The 17417-nt window shown below is 38.5% G+C and overlaps 1 protein-coding gene across 1 annotated transcript in view; it reads left to right on the top strand.

Annotated features, from left to right (window-relative positions):
• Window positions 1-17417, top strand: part of cadps2 (Ca++-dependent secretion activator 2) — a 244053-nt gene that overhangs the window by 147679 nt on the left and 78957 nt on the right. The window contains exons 10-12 of the mRNA XM_055222491.1: window positions 405-513; window positions 1340-1540; window positions 11144-11280. Of these exons, the coding sequence (XP_055078466.1) occupies window positions 405-513; window positions 1340-1540; window positions 11144-11280 (447 nt within the window). The remainder of the gene's footprint in view (window positions 1-404; window positions 514-1339; window positions 1541-11143; window positions 11281-17417) is intronic.

The raw sequence follows: 17417 nt of genomic DNA, 5'->3' as shown, positions 1-17417 counted from the left end.
AACACATGCAAGCCTGGTCTGGACAGTATACCTTTGATTTTTGCAATGCTATTGATAAAAAAGCTGCAGATGTTAAAAAAATCTACAGATATTAGATGATGTTAGCATTAGCATGATGGCACTCCACTCTGGCCTCTGAAAGTTGTGAAATTTGCTTAGAAACTCATAACCAGTGAATTATTAGGATGCTATGAATGCATTTGAAAAGTGAGGGATAAGTTTGAACCACTGGAAACTGTTTCAAATGAAGTAGTTCTTTTTTTTTTTTTCTATATTTTTAAGGCATTACAAATCCAGTACAGTGCACTTAAAGACCTGGTTTAGATCTTGTCTTGTGCTATTTAGTGACAATAGTTTGTAAACCATTGCCTTAAATGTATATACTTATTGTTTTCTCCTGTCAGGTGAGCCAGTACACCTTTGCCATGTGCAGCTACAGAGAGAAGAAGGCAGAACCCCAAGAACTAATGCAGCTGGAGGGATACACTGTGGACTACTGCGACCCCCAGCCTGGTAACATAACTAACATATGTAATACTCAACATGTACTCCTGCTGGTTTAAAACGGTAGTGCAATCACAAGAGGAAACGTCATAGAACAGATAGCACTTTACGACGAACTGGTGTTGCCCAATAGACTTAACTAATAACCACTACTTCCTGTGAACAAGTCAGTGTACTCCCTTCAGACAGATATTTCATTCATCGGAGAATTATAAGGTTGTATCTGCTTTCTGGGTAATTCTGAGGTATTTAGGTTTAAAATTCTAACCTTTCATATAGCAGAATCAAACTAGGAAATGGGCTTTTGCTGATATTAACTTAAAAATACACCAAACCTCACAAAGTCTTGATACTAATATAGACACTTTGACTTTATCAACCGATACCAGTGTGGGGGCAGAAAATTGTACTTATTTCCTTAAAACACAGTTAACTTATTACACAAGAGATCCAATTGTGTTATGCAACTGTTATTTATCCTGCAAATAACTACAGACCAGCTTCGGATGAGTAAAAGTTCAGTGTCCCCCACCGATATTCCATACCAGTATCGGTATCGGTGCATCTTTACCAAGATAGAACCTTATAAATTTAACAGGACAGTTTAAAGGCAGTTCCTTACCAGAGCTATGTCAGAACTGAAGAAGCTACTTGGATGAGTTGTGAAAAGTACTCTAAAAACTTTTGCCCACTTGACTGATTTCAACCTTCTTTTGCTATGGTTTTTACTGCAAAATCTGGCAACCCAAAGTCACCTCGCTTGGACAGAATAACATCAGTGGATAGTCTTAAACTTGTTTTCAGCTCTTCTCATGGTCGTTTCTATCCTGCCCAGGTCTGCAGGGCGGCCGGGTGTTCTTTAACGCGGTGAGGGAGGGCGAGCTGGTCATGTTTGCCTGTGATGACGAGCAGGACCGGGTGCTATGGGTCCAGGCCATGTACCGGGCCACGGGACAGTCCTACAAACCCGTGCCTCCTCTCCAAAACAAGACCCTCAACTGCAGAGGGCCCAATCAGAAGACCTCTTCGCCCATCAGTAAGTCCAATCAAGCATGCTAAAAAATAATGAGGATTTAAATGTTTTTTTTTCCCCTTAATTAATAGGATTGGCTGTAGACTTCTCTATTAAAAAGTATCAAGCTGATCGTTTATTAGAAATTATTGAATCTCCATTAAAATTCAAGACTTAAATTGATTTTTAAAAAGCAAACACTGAACTGTAGTTACATTCGCCGGTATTTCTAGCTAGCGTTACCCCTTTTCCTGTACTTTTGCTCCTACTTTATTGAATTACCTCTCCCTTGATCGTAACTTCACACCATTTGTCCCCGAGCATACCTTTCCCTCATGTTCCCCCTCGTCTAGCTTCCTGTTTACTCTCACATTGCTTCGGGGTTTTTTTTATACTCTTCATTATCTGCGCAACGGACCGCCGCTCCTCCACCGCGTAGTCAAGTACCCCTCTCCGGGAGCCGATTACCGCTACATTTGTGTCATTTGTTGAGGCCCATTCTCGTTAGCTGCTCGTTAGCTGCTAATAGCTCAGACTGAAGCACTAATAGCAGAGAGGTGCTGACACGCTGTTTGCCAGAGGAAATACAAGGTGTCCCTGAAATAGCTCTTAACCGCTCACTAAGTGTCGGCGCTTGTGATATCAGCTTTAATATCGTTGAACTTGCACCGCACCTCACTTTAGTTATGAAAAAACATACAAAATAAGCAGGTTAAGTAACAGTAATGGCTGCGTGTGTACACAAATAAAGGCTACGCTATGTTGTGAGATTAATACAGCAGTCCGGCGTTGGCTCGGCGTAAATAGCGTAGAGCATTTTAATGACTTGTTCTTGTGCCACATTTGAAGGTTAATAACTCCCGCGGTAAACACGTGAGACGAGAACAAATGGTTGGGTCTTTGTCTCCAGCTCGGCGCCTTTGAAAGCGTTTCCGAGGCAGCAGATATCGAGCGGCTTTTAAGGGGAATCAAGATGTTTTTTACAAAGAAGTCGTGCCGGAGATTGTCACTTAACGGGCTGCGACACAATAGCTGTACTCGCCACTCACGGTCGTTCAGTTAGCCGTGGCCAGCAGCGATTGGCAAGCATTTTCCTCATTCAACGAAAATCAATGAAGTCAAAAAGGGCAAAGGTAAATAAGTTACTCCAAGTGATGACTTAATTAAATGATGATTGCTACAATGTACTGCTACATTTACCGGGGGCGGGTAGAGTAGCTAAACACTGTGCTTGAATGAGAGTATTGTAACTTCAAAATAATACGTAGTAATATAAGTAGTGGTCCAAAGAACTGCTCAAGTAAGGCTAAAAAAGTATTCGGGAAAATACCCACTGAAATACCTGCTTGTCTCTACACAGATATTGTTGCTTTGCTTGGAATATTTCACAGTATAGCATTATCTTTGTCTGTCTCTATGGATACTAGCAGGTGACACTAACAAAGCCAAGTTACAGGTCAGATCTGTGGAGAGGTGACCCCATTTACAGTAAGAATCCATTTAAACAATACAATTTAAATAAACACAAGATAAATTGAATACAGTACCGTGGAATATTCTAAGCAAAGCAATAGCATCTCCAGGGAGACAAGCAGGTGGCAGACCCTCGACCAGGGAAGTTACATAGTGCACCTTTAAGAGCCGACACAGGGCCTTGTATAACCATCTAACCTCTTGGTCATAGTGTGGTGTAGTTATTATTTGAAACAGTACAATACATAAACAGATTTGAAGAATAGAGTTTGTAGCCATCACTTTCTTTCTCTCTTCTTTGTGGATCAAGGTTGAGGCAGGTGAAAGTGGAGCTGATGTCCTGCTGGTGCTGTAGACCCTGGTCTGGTCTAGTCCTGGTCCAGATCTTGGTCCAGGTCTTGACTCGGTCTTGAGGTGTCCACACATGTTTACAGCTGTCAGTCAGGTTTGTGGATAGGCTTGTTCTGAGTTTGACAGTCTGTCTGCTTCTTTTACCTCTCACAGTCACTCACCGCTGCCAAGGATAAGCTATTGTCCTGGTAAAAGTTCTCCCTCACACTAAATAAATGACATTTTCAAACTTTTAACAAAACTTTACTGTTAAATTATCAAAATAAACATGCTGGCACTCCTCTGTTTATTAGTTGCTGCTTTTGGCTGTGTTATTTAAATAGGCCAAAAGGCTAGTTAAATATAACAGTAACCAGATAGGAAATTAAATTTGTAATTCAGCAATAATTTGCTTCACAATGTACCATATGTGTACTCTGTGGATAAAATAGGTACAGGGCCTTTAAAGCTGCTCTTCCCGTTGGCGGATACACCACCTGCTTGTCTCCATGGAGACATATGTGGTATAAACTTACCCGTCGACCCTTTAGTTGTGGAACATTCCAGGAAACCAATAACCAAGCTGGTGATGTACCCTCAGAAAAGTTATGCAGTGCAGCTTTGATGTTGAAAAATCACACGTTTGCTCAAACATTTCCTTCTCTTCATTTGCGCTGGATGGCTCTGTCCCTGTATATTTTCATCTTGTTCCTGGTCCTGACATGTCGTCTCCGCTCGGACAGGCAGATCGAGTCCCTCTCTTTGTCGATAACTGTCTGCCATCTTCAGCGCGCCCTGTCACAAGGATGTGACTGTCGCCGTGATGATGCCAATGGAGCAGACATGAGCCAGATATGAAGAGATCGAGCTTCAACTTCAAATTCAGGCTTTAGGCTCACAAGTACAAAATGTTCACTGTTACTCAGCGTATAATCAGAAAATGTGCCTCAAGTAAGAAAGGATACTATTACTATTTTTACTAAGTAAAATGTAATTACCCAATTAACAGTAATTTAAAGTAATTTTTTGTATTTGACAAAGTAGACTATTTCCAAAGAACAGACAAAAATACTAAATTGATGAATATAAGTATAATATAAGCAAATCATTCCACACACATATATATATATGTGTGTGTGTATATATATATATATATATATATATGTATATATATATATATATATATATATATATGTAATAATATTATATATATATGTAATAATATTATATATATATATATATGTAATAATATTACATTCTGAAGTAATAGTACTATTACTCCTGTGAGATCAGTGAGTGATAGGTAAACATCTTCCTCAAAGCAGGTTTGTGTGCTAAGAAACATAACAGTACAGCCTCTTATAGAAAACCTGATGTTCTCTAAAGTTGGGTGGTGTATAAGGTCGGCAAGCCACAGTCTAAAGGTTGGATGTTGTTTATCTTTCCACTTGAGCAGTATTAGTCTTTGAGCCAATTTTTATATTTTTTCTGAAAATGCTCAAATTGCGGTGATATACCAAACATTGTGATTGTGGCCTCAGGTTCAACATCGGCCCCTAATCCATCAGAACGAAATAAAAACATTGATTGCCAGAAGTTTTTCAGTTCTGAACCAAACCAAAACATATTTGACAGTGTCTCTAGTTCAGTTTCACAATGATCACAATGAGCGTCAAGTTCCAGTTTGCTCTTTGCTAACTTTACTTTGGACCAGTACAGTCTCTTTGTCTTAAACAGACTTAGGACCAATGAATATCATCTCAAACAGATAACCTTACATCTTCAGAGAAATCTGTATCCAGTCCCTCCTCCCACTTCATTTTAACACGAGCCAGAAGTTTCATATTATATGATTTAATATATGCATACATTTTGCCACTGTTTCCTTTACAGTGTGGATTTTAGTCCAAAATGTTTTCAAGAAGAGAGTCCGGTGGCTCTGAGGGGAAACGACTAAATGAATGAAGTAGAGACAAAGTTGCGAAGTTGAAGATTCCTGAAGAAATGGGAGCCTGGGATATTCTACTTTGTTTTCAGTCTTTCAGATTAGGCAAAATAACATTGAATAAACAGGTCCTTCAGTGTCCCTGGACCATTTCTATCCCAAAGTGTCCACACTGCAGTATTATAAAGACACATATTATTGACTTGGTAAATATAGTGGGCCAAAATTGGTCACTTCTGCCAGGGCAGTAGAGGGCAGCACTGTACCTCTAAGTAGACCTTCTTATTCAGTCAAACCTTGGCACAAAAAATACTTATTGCTTGGAGTTATAAAAACTGGCTGGTGATCTAAGACTTGTTTCTTGTGTGTTTAATGCAATATCTATGCCAGACTGAGAGAGTGCTCAAAAAGGCCCAGGCTGTGTCTTCATTGAACACTCATCAAAACAGTTATAACAGATAAAATCCAAGTGTTGTTTTCTTTAAGTCATTCAAACTTAAAGAAAAATACCAACATATCACCAGTGTTATTAGTATACTTTTTGTATTTTTTTTCATGTTTTCATTTGAGCGGTTACTATTGGCAACCATTAGACAACACAAGTCCCTGATAAATATTACAGTAACTTTAAAGGCACTATATGCCTGTGTATCTGATTTCTACTGCCTTAAAACATGAAAAACAAAACTATTTCATTTTAAACTACAGTGGACCAAAGTTATTCCTCACTTTCCTAGTTCATATCTAGAATCCAATTATTCAGTGTAATGAATACTTCCTGGTTCTTGGTAGTGTAACTTCCTGGTTCGGGACAGGTACAAATACTTTTAAATTAGATGCAGACAGCACACAATGATCTTATTATGACCCTTTAACAGCTTGTTTAACAATTTCTCTGTACTAGAAAAAACTAATTTGTATATAAATTGCACATTAACGTAGCAGTCCTTATATTTGCCGTTCCATTTTTTTCGATAGCATGACGCCTTTTCCACCACAGTGATCTTGTCCATATCAAGTCTGCTGTAGCTTTCAGCAAATTGCCTTCAGTAAAGTCCTTGTAACAGTCACATTCCTTAGATTTCTGCAACAGCAAACAATGTTGAGCAGTTAGAGTTTGATCAGCCATTTCTCGACTTGTACTCTATGAAAAATGCCCATTTATTCATCCTCACAAAATACACAGCACATGGCAGTAACTACACAGCCGTGCCTAAAACGACTTTAATTATAGCATTCAATACCTGTGAAGTAAACGCTGGCAAATTGAAAAACAACATTTATTTCCGGTATTTAAAGTCTCAACAAAATAATAATCAAACTGTATTAGGATAGAAAAGCCTACATTTGTTCCATAATGGGGGAATTGCAGTTTTGTAGTAAATTCAAACAATCATATAATAGTCTAATAAATATGCTAAAAAAATATCCTTTTTTCTAGTTTGACAGTATTAGTTTGTTATAATTTTACTTCCTGGTTGGACCTGGGCGACATAGGCATAGTTCAGTGCTAATGTTATCTATCATGTCATCAAGATAGTGCTGTAAGTTCTTAAAATGATGGCGCTAGTCAGCTGTATTTTTTTCTTATAGCCGTTAGCGCTGTCAGCTCTCCAAAATTGCTAATTGTGAATAAGCAAGAGAGTTTTGGCTTGTAGCAACACATCAACATATGAAGTGAAAACATCGTTAAAAATTATCATTAACAGTGTAGACCCTTTGCTGCTACATTTTACTTAATAATTACTGTGTCAAAAAAGGCTAACTAATTTAAAGTTAAGATTTCATCATTGTCATATAAATAAATTCAGTCTAAGTAGAATTTTTTTTTAAATGTATTGTATAAAGTTTTTTTTATTGATTTAATTTTTTTTCCGGGGAACTTTCTGACACAAGTAGCTACACTAATTTAAGAGCCCTCATGGTAATTATAATATTTTTTTAATGAAAATAATATCGTAAAAGTGTAAATTTCATGTGATTTTCTTCCTAAACACCGTTGTCAAATCCTCAAATGCTATTAGATTTTAGCTGAATGAAAGTAATAACAAGCGTCAACACTCTCTGGCTCTGAATGTCCTCGTCTGACAAAAGTATCGCTGTAATTTTCAATGGCTTTTTTCTCGTTTCAAGAGCAGAGCCTTGGAGTTCAGCATTCAGCCTTTATCTACGAACCGGAGCGTGGCCTCTTGACATAACCTCTTCAAAACAAATCATGAGCTGGGTCGATGAATTTGGAAAATGACTAATACGACTCCATTTCCAGTGTCAGAAATAGAAGTGAACGTGATCTTCGAATACTACGCCATCTGTGCCAACACCCAACTCTCCATGCGACCCTTCACACCCCCCCAGCCCAGAGCATAAAGCCTCAAAGTTGGACTGACACAAATCAACATCATCCCTTCTTTGTGCTTGTCTCAATCAATACTGCCCTGGGCCCCCCTCCTCTTATTATCAGCGCTAATCTATATCTCTTTGTCTCCTTTGCCTTTAACTCTTCTCGGATCGCTTTCGAGTCAACAAATTACATTAAGCACAACCCCGGAGTTTTGTTGATAACGAATCTAAAATGACCTACATCGGAATGAGACGGCGGCGTCGGGGAAAAAAGCGGGCCACCGAAAAGAATGGACCAACCTTAAACTCTGAGGGCCAAATGCAAGGTCGATTGGAAGTTGATTGTAAAGATTTCACTTTTGCTGTCTGGACAAAGAAAAGAACCAAGACACGAGAGAGGGAGGGGGCGGAGTACACCAATGTCTGAAAGCGTCCCGGCGGGCTTTGGTGGGGAAACAAAAAACAAAATGGCAGTGTTAATAAAAAGCGCTAATGCTCGTCTCGGGTCCGAAGCCGCGGGCGTCGAAAGCGAGGGAAAGCAGAGCTGGTATTCTTCGTCTTTTGTTGGACCATGTGTCACCCTCGCAAACTTCCCAGCACCAAATGTACTTCCACAATGTGCGCAGAGTGGAGAGTGTTAGGCTTTTCATTTGGTGGGGCCATTAACAGGAGGAGTTGAAAGGGCTTGAAATGAACCCAGGTTTGCTCAAGCAAAGCCCCGTGCCACTTGGGCCTTTACTTTTCTCCCACTTTTGGGCTGTTCCTTTCTTTGCTGACCTCGAAGCGGCGTTTTGATCAGCTGCAAAAGAGCTCAAGTGTCGAACCATACAATGTGAGACTCAGTGTCCCGCGTGGAGATGTTTACCACGGCAGATTGTCCCAAATGAGAACACTTTGAAATACATGAGGCAAGCAGCAGATTTGAATGGATGTTCATGCACTAAACGGGTTGTAGTAGTGTTGGATTGTATAACTACAGAGGTGGAAATAGTATTAGATCAAATTAAAGTAAAGTTACATGGCTAAAAATGTACTCAATTACAAGTACGGCCAACAGAACTGCAGCAAAATTTGTACTTATACTTAAAATATAAAGTATGCATGGAAAATACTGCTCAAAGTAGAAGTTACGCAGTTTTAGTAGCATTTTGAATCAGTTTAAATGTGAATTCAGTTGTTTTAAACCATGATCTGCATATCATTTGAGCTCTAGCCAGTCAGACCAGACGATACAGTCATGTTATGTGTCATGTTATGTGTCTTTGAGGGAAGGACCAGAGACAGCGCTGAAACAACCACTGGGACAATTGGGATTTGTACTATTAATTCCTTTGATTGATTTGAATTGTAATTAAGTACATTTACATGGCTACTACTAGTTACAGTACTGAGGGTACTTGTAATTAGTTTCTTTAAAACCCTGTGTATAACTCTTATGTAGTACAGATTGGTGTTGTCAAAGTTCAGTTTTAAATTTCTTTTCTGGCGAACAAACCATTTAAAGTGAACATAAAACATTTTGTTCAGGACAATCTTTTCCTGTTGATCTTAAATATTACATTTTTATCATTGCTTTACCTAGAATGATCCTCAGTATGGCATTAAACTTGCCTATCTCCATGGAGACAAGCTCTTTTTTTCTTGCAATGGATACTCCTAACTCTCTTCACTTTATAGTACTATATCGAAGGCCTATGCCCATGTAACATTTTTACTGTGCTGACATGCATTGTGTGTTTGCCATTACAGGGCTTATGGAAAACATGTTGATTTACCAAATGAAATGTTGTGGTTCTCAATGTACCTTGCCTTCCTGTAAATCACTCGATCAGATGCCCGCAGTATGTATGAATGTGGAAATTGCTTTCAGTCAGACCGGTATACAGGTTTGACCCTCAATAATAAACAAACATGGAGAGCTTTCTCACCACAAGAGCAGAATGTTGATTCAGAAGGATTCCTCCAGTGTTCCCTCTCACTTGTCGGCCATCTCGGTTCCTCTGCTACGGTGAAGTACTTATAGCTTCACAGAGGAGCCGCAGCCAACCGAGGTGGGAACTATTAACCACAAGAGCGAGAGCTGACACTGCCTGTGTGTTTACACTCCAGTTCACTGCTGTGCTCATAAAGAGGCGCCAACACATTTATATATCACCTCCAAATCGCCTGTATTCAACCTGACGCACACAAATCTGTTCAGACACTTGAACGTGCCAGTCTGGAGCAGAAAACAAGTGCTTTTCATTTGTTCACAAGGAGATTCTGACAAAACCAATCGGGTCAGAGCTAGTGCCTGTCCCAAGCCACTCAAGAGCACCCACCTTTGCCAAATCTATTTGTAAAATGTAAATCACTACACTCCATAGACAGACGATCTGCTGAGGCATAAGGCAGACATCAAAAACAAATATATTCACTGCTATCTACAATCTTCCAAACCATGTGTTAGGGAAAACAAAAAATTTCATCAATGACCATTTGTGTGGAAAATACATCTCAACTGATTTGTCTCCAAAGCCAGGTTAATGGGACGTCCATGGATATATCATAGTAGAGTTCATAAGAGAAAAGAAAAAACAAAAAACTACAACTACACAAATCCATCCTCTAATATTAGGTCCAAAATACCTGGTGAAATCCATCAGTGTAAGGGATGGCAAATCAAGATAATAGACACATTTTGAATACACTCATCAGTACATAATTAACTGCATCAGAATATGTTTACATAAAAAAAAAAGGTGCACTATGTAACTTTTCTGAACGAGTGAATACCACTTTCTTGTCTCTATGGAAATGTTATTGTTTTGCCTATATGCTCCAAAGTATTTGCATGAATCGACGTGTTTTTATTGCTCAAAAATACCTTGAAAAACATGCATTCTGACTGTGAGGGTTGCCTCTACACAGATCTGACATGTAACTTTTCCCTGGTCTGGTTTGCTTGTTTCTAGACGAAGCAATAAAATCTCCATGGAGACAAGCAATTGGCATACCCTCCTCCAAAAAAGTTACATAATGCAACTTTAAACATACCTGGAGTTGTCTTTTGTTTCATTTACACAAGTTAAACACACAAACCCTGTATATTTAGATGGAGTTCTTCTCTCAAACAAAAAACACTCTGTTCCACCTTGTGATGTCATGTGGTAATACAGGAAGTGCTCCACTGTGTTTTTAAACTCCATACACCTTCACTAGAATCATTTGGATAATTTCAGCCCTGGAATTGCCAAACGCTACTGAACTAAAGGTAAAAAAGTAGCTGGTAACTTGAAAACTACTGCTACATGACATCACAAGGTGGAACAGAGCATTTTGAGTTTTGGAGATGAAGACCGACTAATAAACCAGGATCATTCAGACGTGTATGAATGAAACAAAAAACAACTCTAGGTGTGTTTTTGAGGAGGTAACAACATTATAACATGACTTAAAGCTCACAAGAATCCATTTTGTGTAATATTGGCTGTTAACTGTAGTGGTTAATGTTCTTTATTGTTCATATTTCTGCTTGTTTTGTTGCTTCTTTGTGTCAGGTTTGGACCCTTCCCAGCGTCAGGGTGTAGAGGGCCTCATCTCAGCTCCTCCGTCCCGCTTCGACCACGCAACACTGTTCACCATCTTACAGAAGTACACACTACAGCACCGAATGAACGACTCTTTCTCCTGCCTGGTATGTCAACCCTTACCCACCCAGTAAGATGTACATTATAATAAGTGTGCAGTTAGTAGCAGACAGTCGTAGTCTTCAGTTGTCCAGTAAGATGGTGGCTGGTTCAAACCAAAATTTCAGTTCAATTTCAATTTCAGTTTTGATACTCAGGAAAATGCTCCATCATGATAACACTTTTTACTAGAAATACTAGTTTCTTAAATCCAATGTAACATGTGGCCTTGTACTAGTTCTGAAATAGATCAAGACTATTCTAAAACTATTCAGGAAAGGTTAATTTATTTTCTTTTAATATATTTTTAGTAGTTATACCTGTTCAAATGGATTGAGTTTCAGTACTAGTTTTGATATCAATTAGTGTCCGGGTAGCAATTTTTTGATAGCCCCAATATCATGTCTTGCAAAATATTTGTACTCAAAACTTTAAATTTAGGGAAAAAAAGCCAGGTTGAAATATTTACAATCTCTAAATTTTGTGTTAACTGTTAATATGCTAACATTTATACCCAGAAATTCAACCAGTACCTAATTTTTACTCTCTGAAAAACATGACAAACTATTTCATGTTTGCAGCAGTCCAAACTTTCCTCACACATACCTGGAATCTTATTTTTTCACAATGAGTTTTTTAGTGTTTATTTCATGGGTTAGAGTTTTGCCATTAGGATAATGCTAAGAACAACTAGCATGCTAACAGCGCATCAACCTTTTATACTCTTTTGCTGGCGATAAAAAGATACAGACATCACACAGCTGCTTTTGCAATATATCAGTACATTTAGGTTTATTTTATTACATGAAAACGTCAGTCTATACTTGTATGTGTCTGTGTGTATCTTTGAGCTATATAAAAGTTGTTATTTCCCTCAGCGAGCCGTGCCGGAGCTGGATGAGTGGGTCTGAAGGCAGCCTGGTTAAAGTCTGCTGGGGGCCTGGGGGCTGTCTCACACTGATTGAGGGGATAAACACTCTTAATCAATACTTTCCAAATGGAAACATGACCCACACAGACCACTGCTGGGACAGTTCAATGGAAAACAAGAGCAGGGGGGCAGGCTCAAGTGGACCGGGAGGGGCAAACATGCATGCTTTTTGGGTTACAATGTCGATTTACCCCTCCAGATCAAATATGTGGGTTTGATTCAAGACTACCCACAGGTTTTTAATTCTCAGATTGGCCTTTTATTGACAGTAAGCCGAAAACAGTTTAATATGCCCATTGAGGAAAAGACGAGAGAAAAAGCTGAAGAGGAGTGACAAGGCTGGATAATATGAGGATTGTGTTATACAGAGGAACTGCTCGTGCTCTAAGGATAATAGAGGCACTCATTTTATGCATGGTTATGTATTCCTCTATTGTCCTGCATTTGAGGCTTGAGTGCTTAGAAACTGTCAGTGTACATATAACCTTACTTACTTTAATTAATGATAGACGTAATACATGGTTCACCGATCTATCAAGCCAATATTTGCACTTTTTTGCACATCAGCTATCAGCCATAAATCTCCTGCCTAGACCGATATTTGCTTGGGCTCACCATTTGCTGCATAAGCCTTTGTTTTAATACTTTAGAGTGATGATTGCGTTCACAAAATGAGATTACACTGCTCCATTATGGGTTAGTAGCAAAAACAGGGTTGTGGATGTCTAAAAATAATTTCTGTTGAGATGATCTTTTCTTGTTATAGTTTAATTAGGTAGAACAATAAAAAGTGTAGACAATATTTATATTAGTTATAATCTAATTTTTTTTTTTAAATTGGCCCTACATATCGGCAAAAAAAAATATTGGCAGAGTTTATCGGCCATCGGTTTCTCTGGATTTTAAACAATCAGCATCGGCATCGATCTTTGATTTTTTTATTTTTTTTATTTTTTGCTTCTGGAACATATGCGGCCAAAAATTTCAATCAAGGGTCATCAGGGTAATCAGTTTTGCAGTTGCAACTTCAAACTTTTTACTGAGATGGGCTCCCGGATTTAAACTTGACTAAAAGTAGACAAGACGAGGCGATCTTATTTATACAGCATAATTTGTACACATAGTAATTCAAAGTGCTTTACAGAATAAAAAAGACATTAAAATCACAATACAAACAAATCAAAACATCATAATCATCAGAAAATTAACATTAAAAGAGAAGAGTGCAGAATAAAACCAATTCAGCCATATGCACAGCTAAACATAAAACATGATGACAGTACAGCCCAATGGTGCGATACTTCTGATTTGTGTTGTCATGTTAACTTACCATGAGTTGGTGAATACCGAAGGAGAGATGAACAGGTGAAGTTAGTGTCCAGTGTTTGAAGTGCCATCCCTGCTCACAGTAAGAATGCATGTTTTTCCAGTGCATTTTTGAACAATAAAAATAAATATAATACATTAAAGGTGCTGTATTACGCAAAATAGACTCATGCGAGCTTTAAGACATGTTATCAAAAACATACTTGGAGTTGTGTTTTGTTTCAGTGGAGCACTTCCTTTATAACCACATTACATCACAAGGTGGAACAAAGTGTTTTCCATTTTAAAAAAGAACTCAGCCTAAATATGCAGGGTTTGTGTTTTAAACATGTGAATGAAATAAAAACACAACTCCAGGTCTGTTTGTGATGAGAAAACATTATAACATAGATCAGAAAACAGCGTAATATGGGCCCTTTAAATGTTTTACAGTAGATAGGTGTGGGCAATATATATATATATAAAAAAGTATAATATAACAATTGTTGTTTTGGAGATATGTGAACTGTATTAGAAAAAGTGAAAAATGAAACAAAACATCTAGTGTAATCTCCCAAACAAGTGATTTAAAGTCATTTCACGGTCCATCGATATGTTGTGCTTGTGCTAGACTTGATCGTCAACCTAGACATTTACAGGCACATTTAACCACATTCCCCATCCACAGTTAAAATATAATCTAAATATTGCACTCAAGATGGTTCTCGAGGTTGCCTCTAGCAAAGAAACTGCAAAATTACCCTTAAAATCCCTGTTTCCTTTGATTGTTCTAAACCATCAGGAGCTGTAGCCTTCAAATGTGAAATGCGATGCTCCCGAGATGTTGTTGGAGTGACATCTGCGCGTCTTTCTTGTCCTACCTGTCTCTCCATCCGACTCTGCAATTAGACCGCTCCATTCAGCGCCCCCCACGCCCCTGTCCCCGTGGAGCATTGTTGGGGCCTTTTGGTGGGCTTTGTGCTCCAACCTGAGCCCTCTTTTCAACCACACGTCTGGAGAAAGGGCCTCCGTCTCCAAGTGGGGGACATCTGTTGACAAGTGCTTAGGATTCATGACATAGTGAGGGTCATTTTTATGTCACGAGATGAACTCCGCATTAACAAAAGCGATGAGTTCATTTTGTGTGGTCTTAAAGGCTTAAAGGGCCCATATTACGCTGTTTTTTATGTTATAATGTTGTTTCCTCATCACAAACAGACCTGGAGTTGTGTTTTGTTTCATTCACACATGTTTAACACACAAACCCTGTTTATTTAAGCTGATTTCTTCTCTCAAACAGACATTCACTAGTATCATTTGGATCATTTCAGCTCTGGAATTGCCAAACTCTACTAAACTAAAGCTAAAAGGTAGATGCTAACTTGAAAACTACCACTTCATGACATCACAAGGTGGAGCAGAGCATTTTGAGCTTTGGAAATGTTGACAGATTAATAATAAAGGGTTACTCAAACATGTGAATGAAACAAAACACAACTCCAAATATGTTTTTGAAGAGGTAACAGCATTATAACATGGATTAAAGCTCATTTAGGATGATGATTTTTTAACTGGCTATTCAAATTATGGAAAAACTATTTGGTTTAGTCTGCAGGAGAATAAATACGTTATCTTTTGGACTGGGTATAGCTGAGTTGGAAATCTCTCTTTCAACAGCTCAACCTGTTAAATATAGACTGTGGTGCTGTGTAGTAGAGAGAAGCGATAGTGAACCAGAAGATACAGAATACTGAGGTTAGTGTAGGAGGCCTCGAAAAGACCAGAAGTTGAAATGTATGAATGTAAGTAAAATGTAATCCAAGAGACACATTTAAAAACATTTGGCTGTTGCTTGTTCTTCAGTTCTGGTCAGATCACTACTGGACACTGCCTTCATAATATAGCAATCTATGTAGAGAATGTTTCAGTGGTAGTCATCTCTACACTGTTTCTGTAATCAAGATCTTTCAGCTCCCATCCAGAAGCCATTTTAAATTGATGTTACATTGGGATTTATGCTACACTGAGTTGCTTACACCTTGTATCAAACTACTATAGCAAATTATTGTTCAATACATAGCAGATGGAACAATACTTTTTGGGGGTCAGTTTTTATCGTGGTACTTTATACTCCATCCATCCATCCATTTTCTTCCGCTTATCTGGGGCCGGGTCGCGGGGGCATTAGTCTAAGCAGGGACTCCCAGACTTCCCTCACCCCAGACAAGTCCTCCAGCTCCTCCGGTGGGACCCCAAGGCAAGGTACTTTATACTAGTAAGAAATATTTGGTTAATTGAAGGTTGAATTATGAACTCCAGTGACTCATAACTACCAGTAGTTAAAAGTTGCATTTTGTTATTTATTTATTTATTTATTGCAGTACATCTTTTTTAACAGTTTTCTACATTAATAATACTTTTTTTTTGGAGATAATTCTGCCTTATGGTTTGGTTTCAGAATTATAGTTTTTCGTCTATATTTACTTCAGCAATATATCGCACTTCAAAATGTGTTATCATGGCAACACAAATGGCAGATTACACTGTCTTATAACATAGCAATTTTTGAGACTTTTTCTGAATTTGTGATTGATATAATGTACTCATCGAGAAGCAAGTTGTGTAAGGCATGACCAACAAAAATATCTCCTGTATGTGGTAAAAACAGATACCAAACGTTTGTACTGGGCACGAGCTTATGTGACATGCATTTTCACCTAGATCTAGTCCAGTATCTGTGTATTGAGTGTTTTCTATGTATTTTCCAGCTTCTGAATTGACTTTTTCGACTCCATTATCAACAACAAAAAGATAGCAAGCCCGGGCGCTGTTCCTTGTCAGAAATGCACATCTCACAAGCTGGTAACAATGAGCAGCCTGATCAATAAGGCCAGCTGTAGTGGACAACTTCAGCATGAGTTGAAGTTCGATCAGTGGCAGGCTGTCGTCGTCCCAGGACCCCCCTCCCCTCCCTTCCTTTCTCTCTTCTTAAACAGGAACGTAATGAAGCGAATGCAAAGAGGTCATGAGATCATGCTGTATGTGCACTCGACTGGACGATGTTTGACAACCAATATTTATACCTCTGCATTTGGCTAATCCACACCAGGGCCACGACGCGCCCCTGACCCACTTCTGAGGACCGGCCAAAAATAAGGGAGAAATCGTTGTTACAGCTGATCACTTCATTTATCTATAGCGTACTAACCTTGTGTTGTGCACCTCAACAACATACGCCTTTAGTAAGTTAACGTTTAAGATGTGACAACTCCTTTTAACTTTTTTGATTTTTGAACTGTGAAGTGATGCGGGGCTGCTGTACTCAAACACTCAACAATTAAAATGAACAAAATTAAATAGCATCAGGCAAAAAATAAGTACATAATATAAAGTAATGTCTTATAGATATATTTTTAAGTGAATGTACTGGTTCTGCTTATGTGTTATAGGTCTCAAGCCTCTCAGCAGTCAAACCCCCCACTAGGCTGTATTGGTCAATATTACGTACATTTCCCACACATTTTTTTCTCATAGACTTTCCAAATTATTCAAATATTAAGAGTTTAAAGACACAACGCAGACTAAACTGATATGTGCCAACTAATGTCCATTACAGGGTTATTTTCAGCCTAAAACACATTTAAAGTAAAAGCGAAATGTTTTACTAATGTAGTTTCTAAAGTTTCAGGAACAGATTTAGTAACATTGGGTTTTGTGGTCGTCAGTTAACACATAGCTGCACCCTAAACACTCGTATAGGGCCCGTCGTTAGGGTCAGTACAGGTTAAAGCTTCACTTGGCTACTTTTTTTGAAGGTCCACCAGCTGCTTGTTTTGCTTTGCCTGGATTGTTCAATAGTATGGCATTACATTATCTTTAGAAGTTATTCAGATTATTACAGGTGCTACA

This window comes from Periophthalmus magnuspinnatus, chromosome 6 (genome assembly GCF_009829125.3).
Source record: "Periophthalmus magnuspinnatus isolate fPerMag1 chromosome 6, fPerMag1.2.pri, whole genome shotgun sequence".
NCBI lineage: Eukaryota > Metazoa > Chordata > Actinopteri > Gobiiformes > Gobiidae > Periophthalmus > Periophthalmus magnuspinnatus.
The sequence above is the reverse complement of the archived record's forward strand: the minus strand, read 5'-3'. Positions and strand labels throughout refer to the sequence as shown.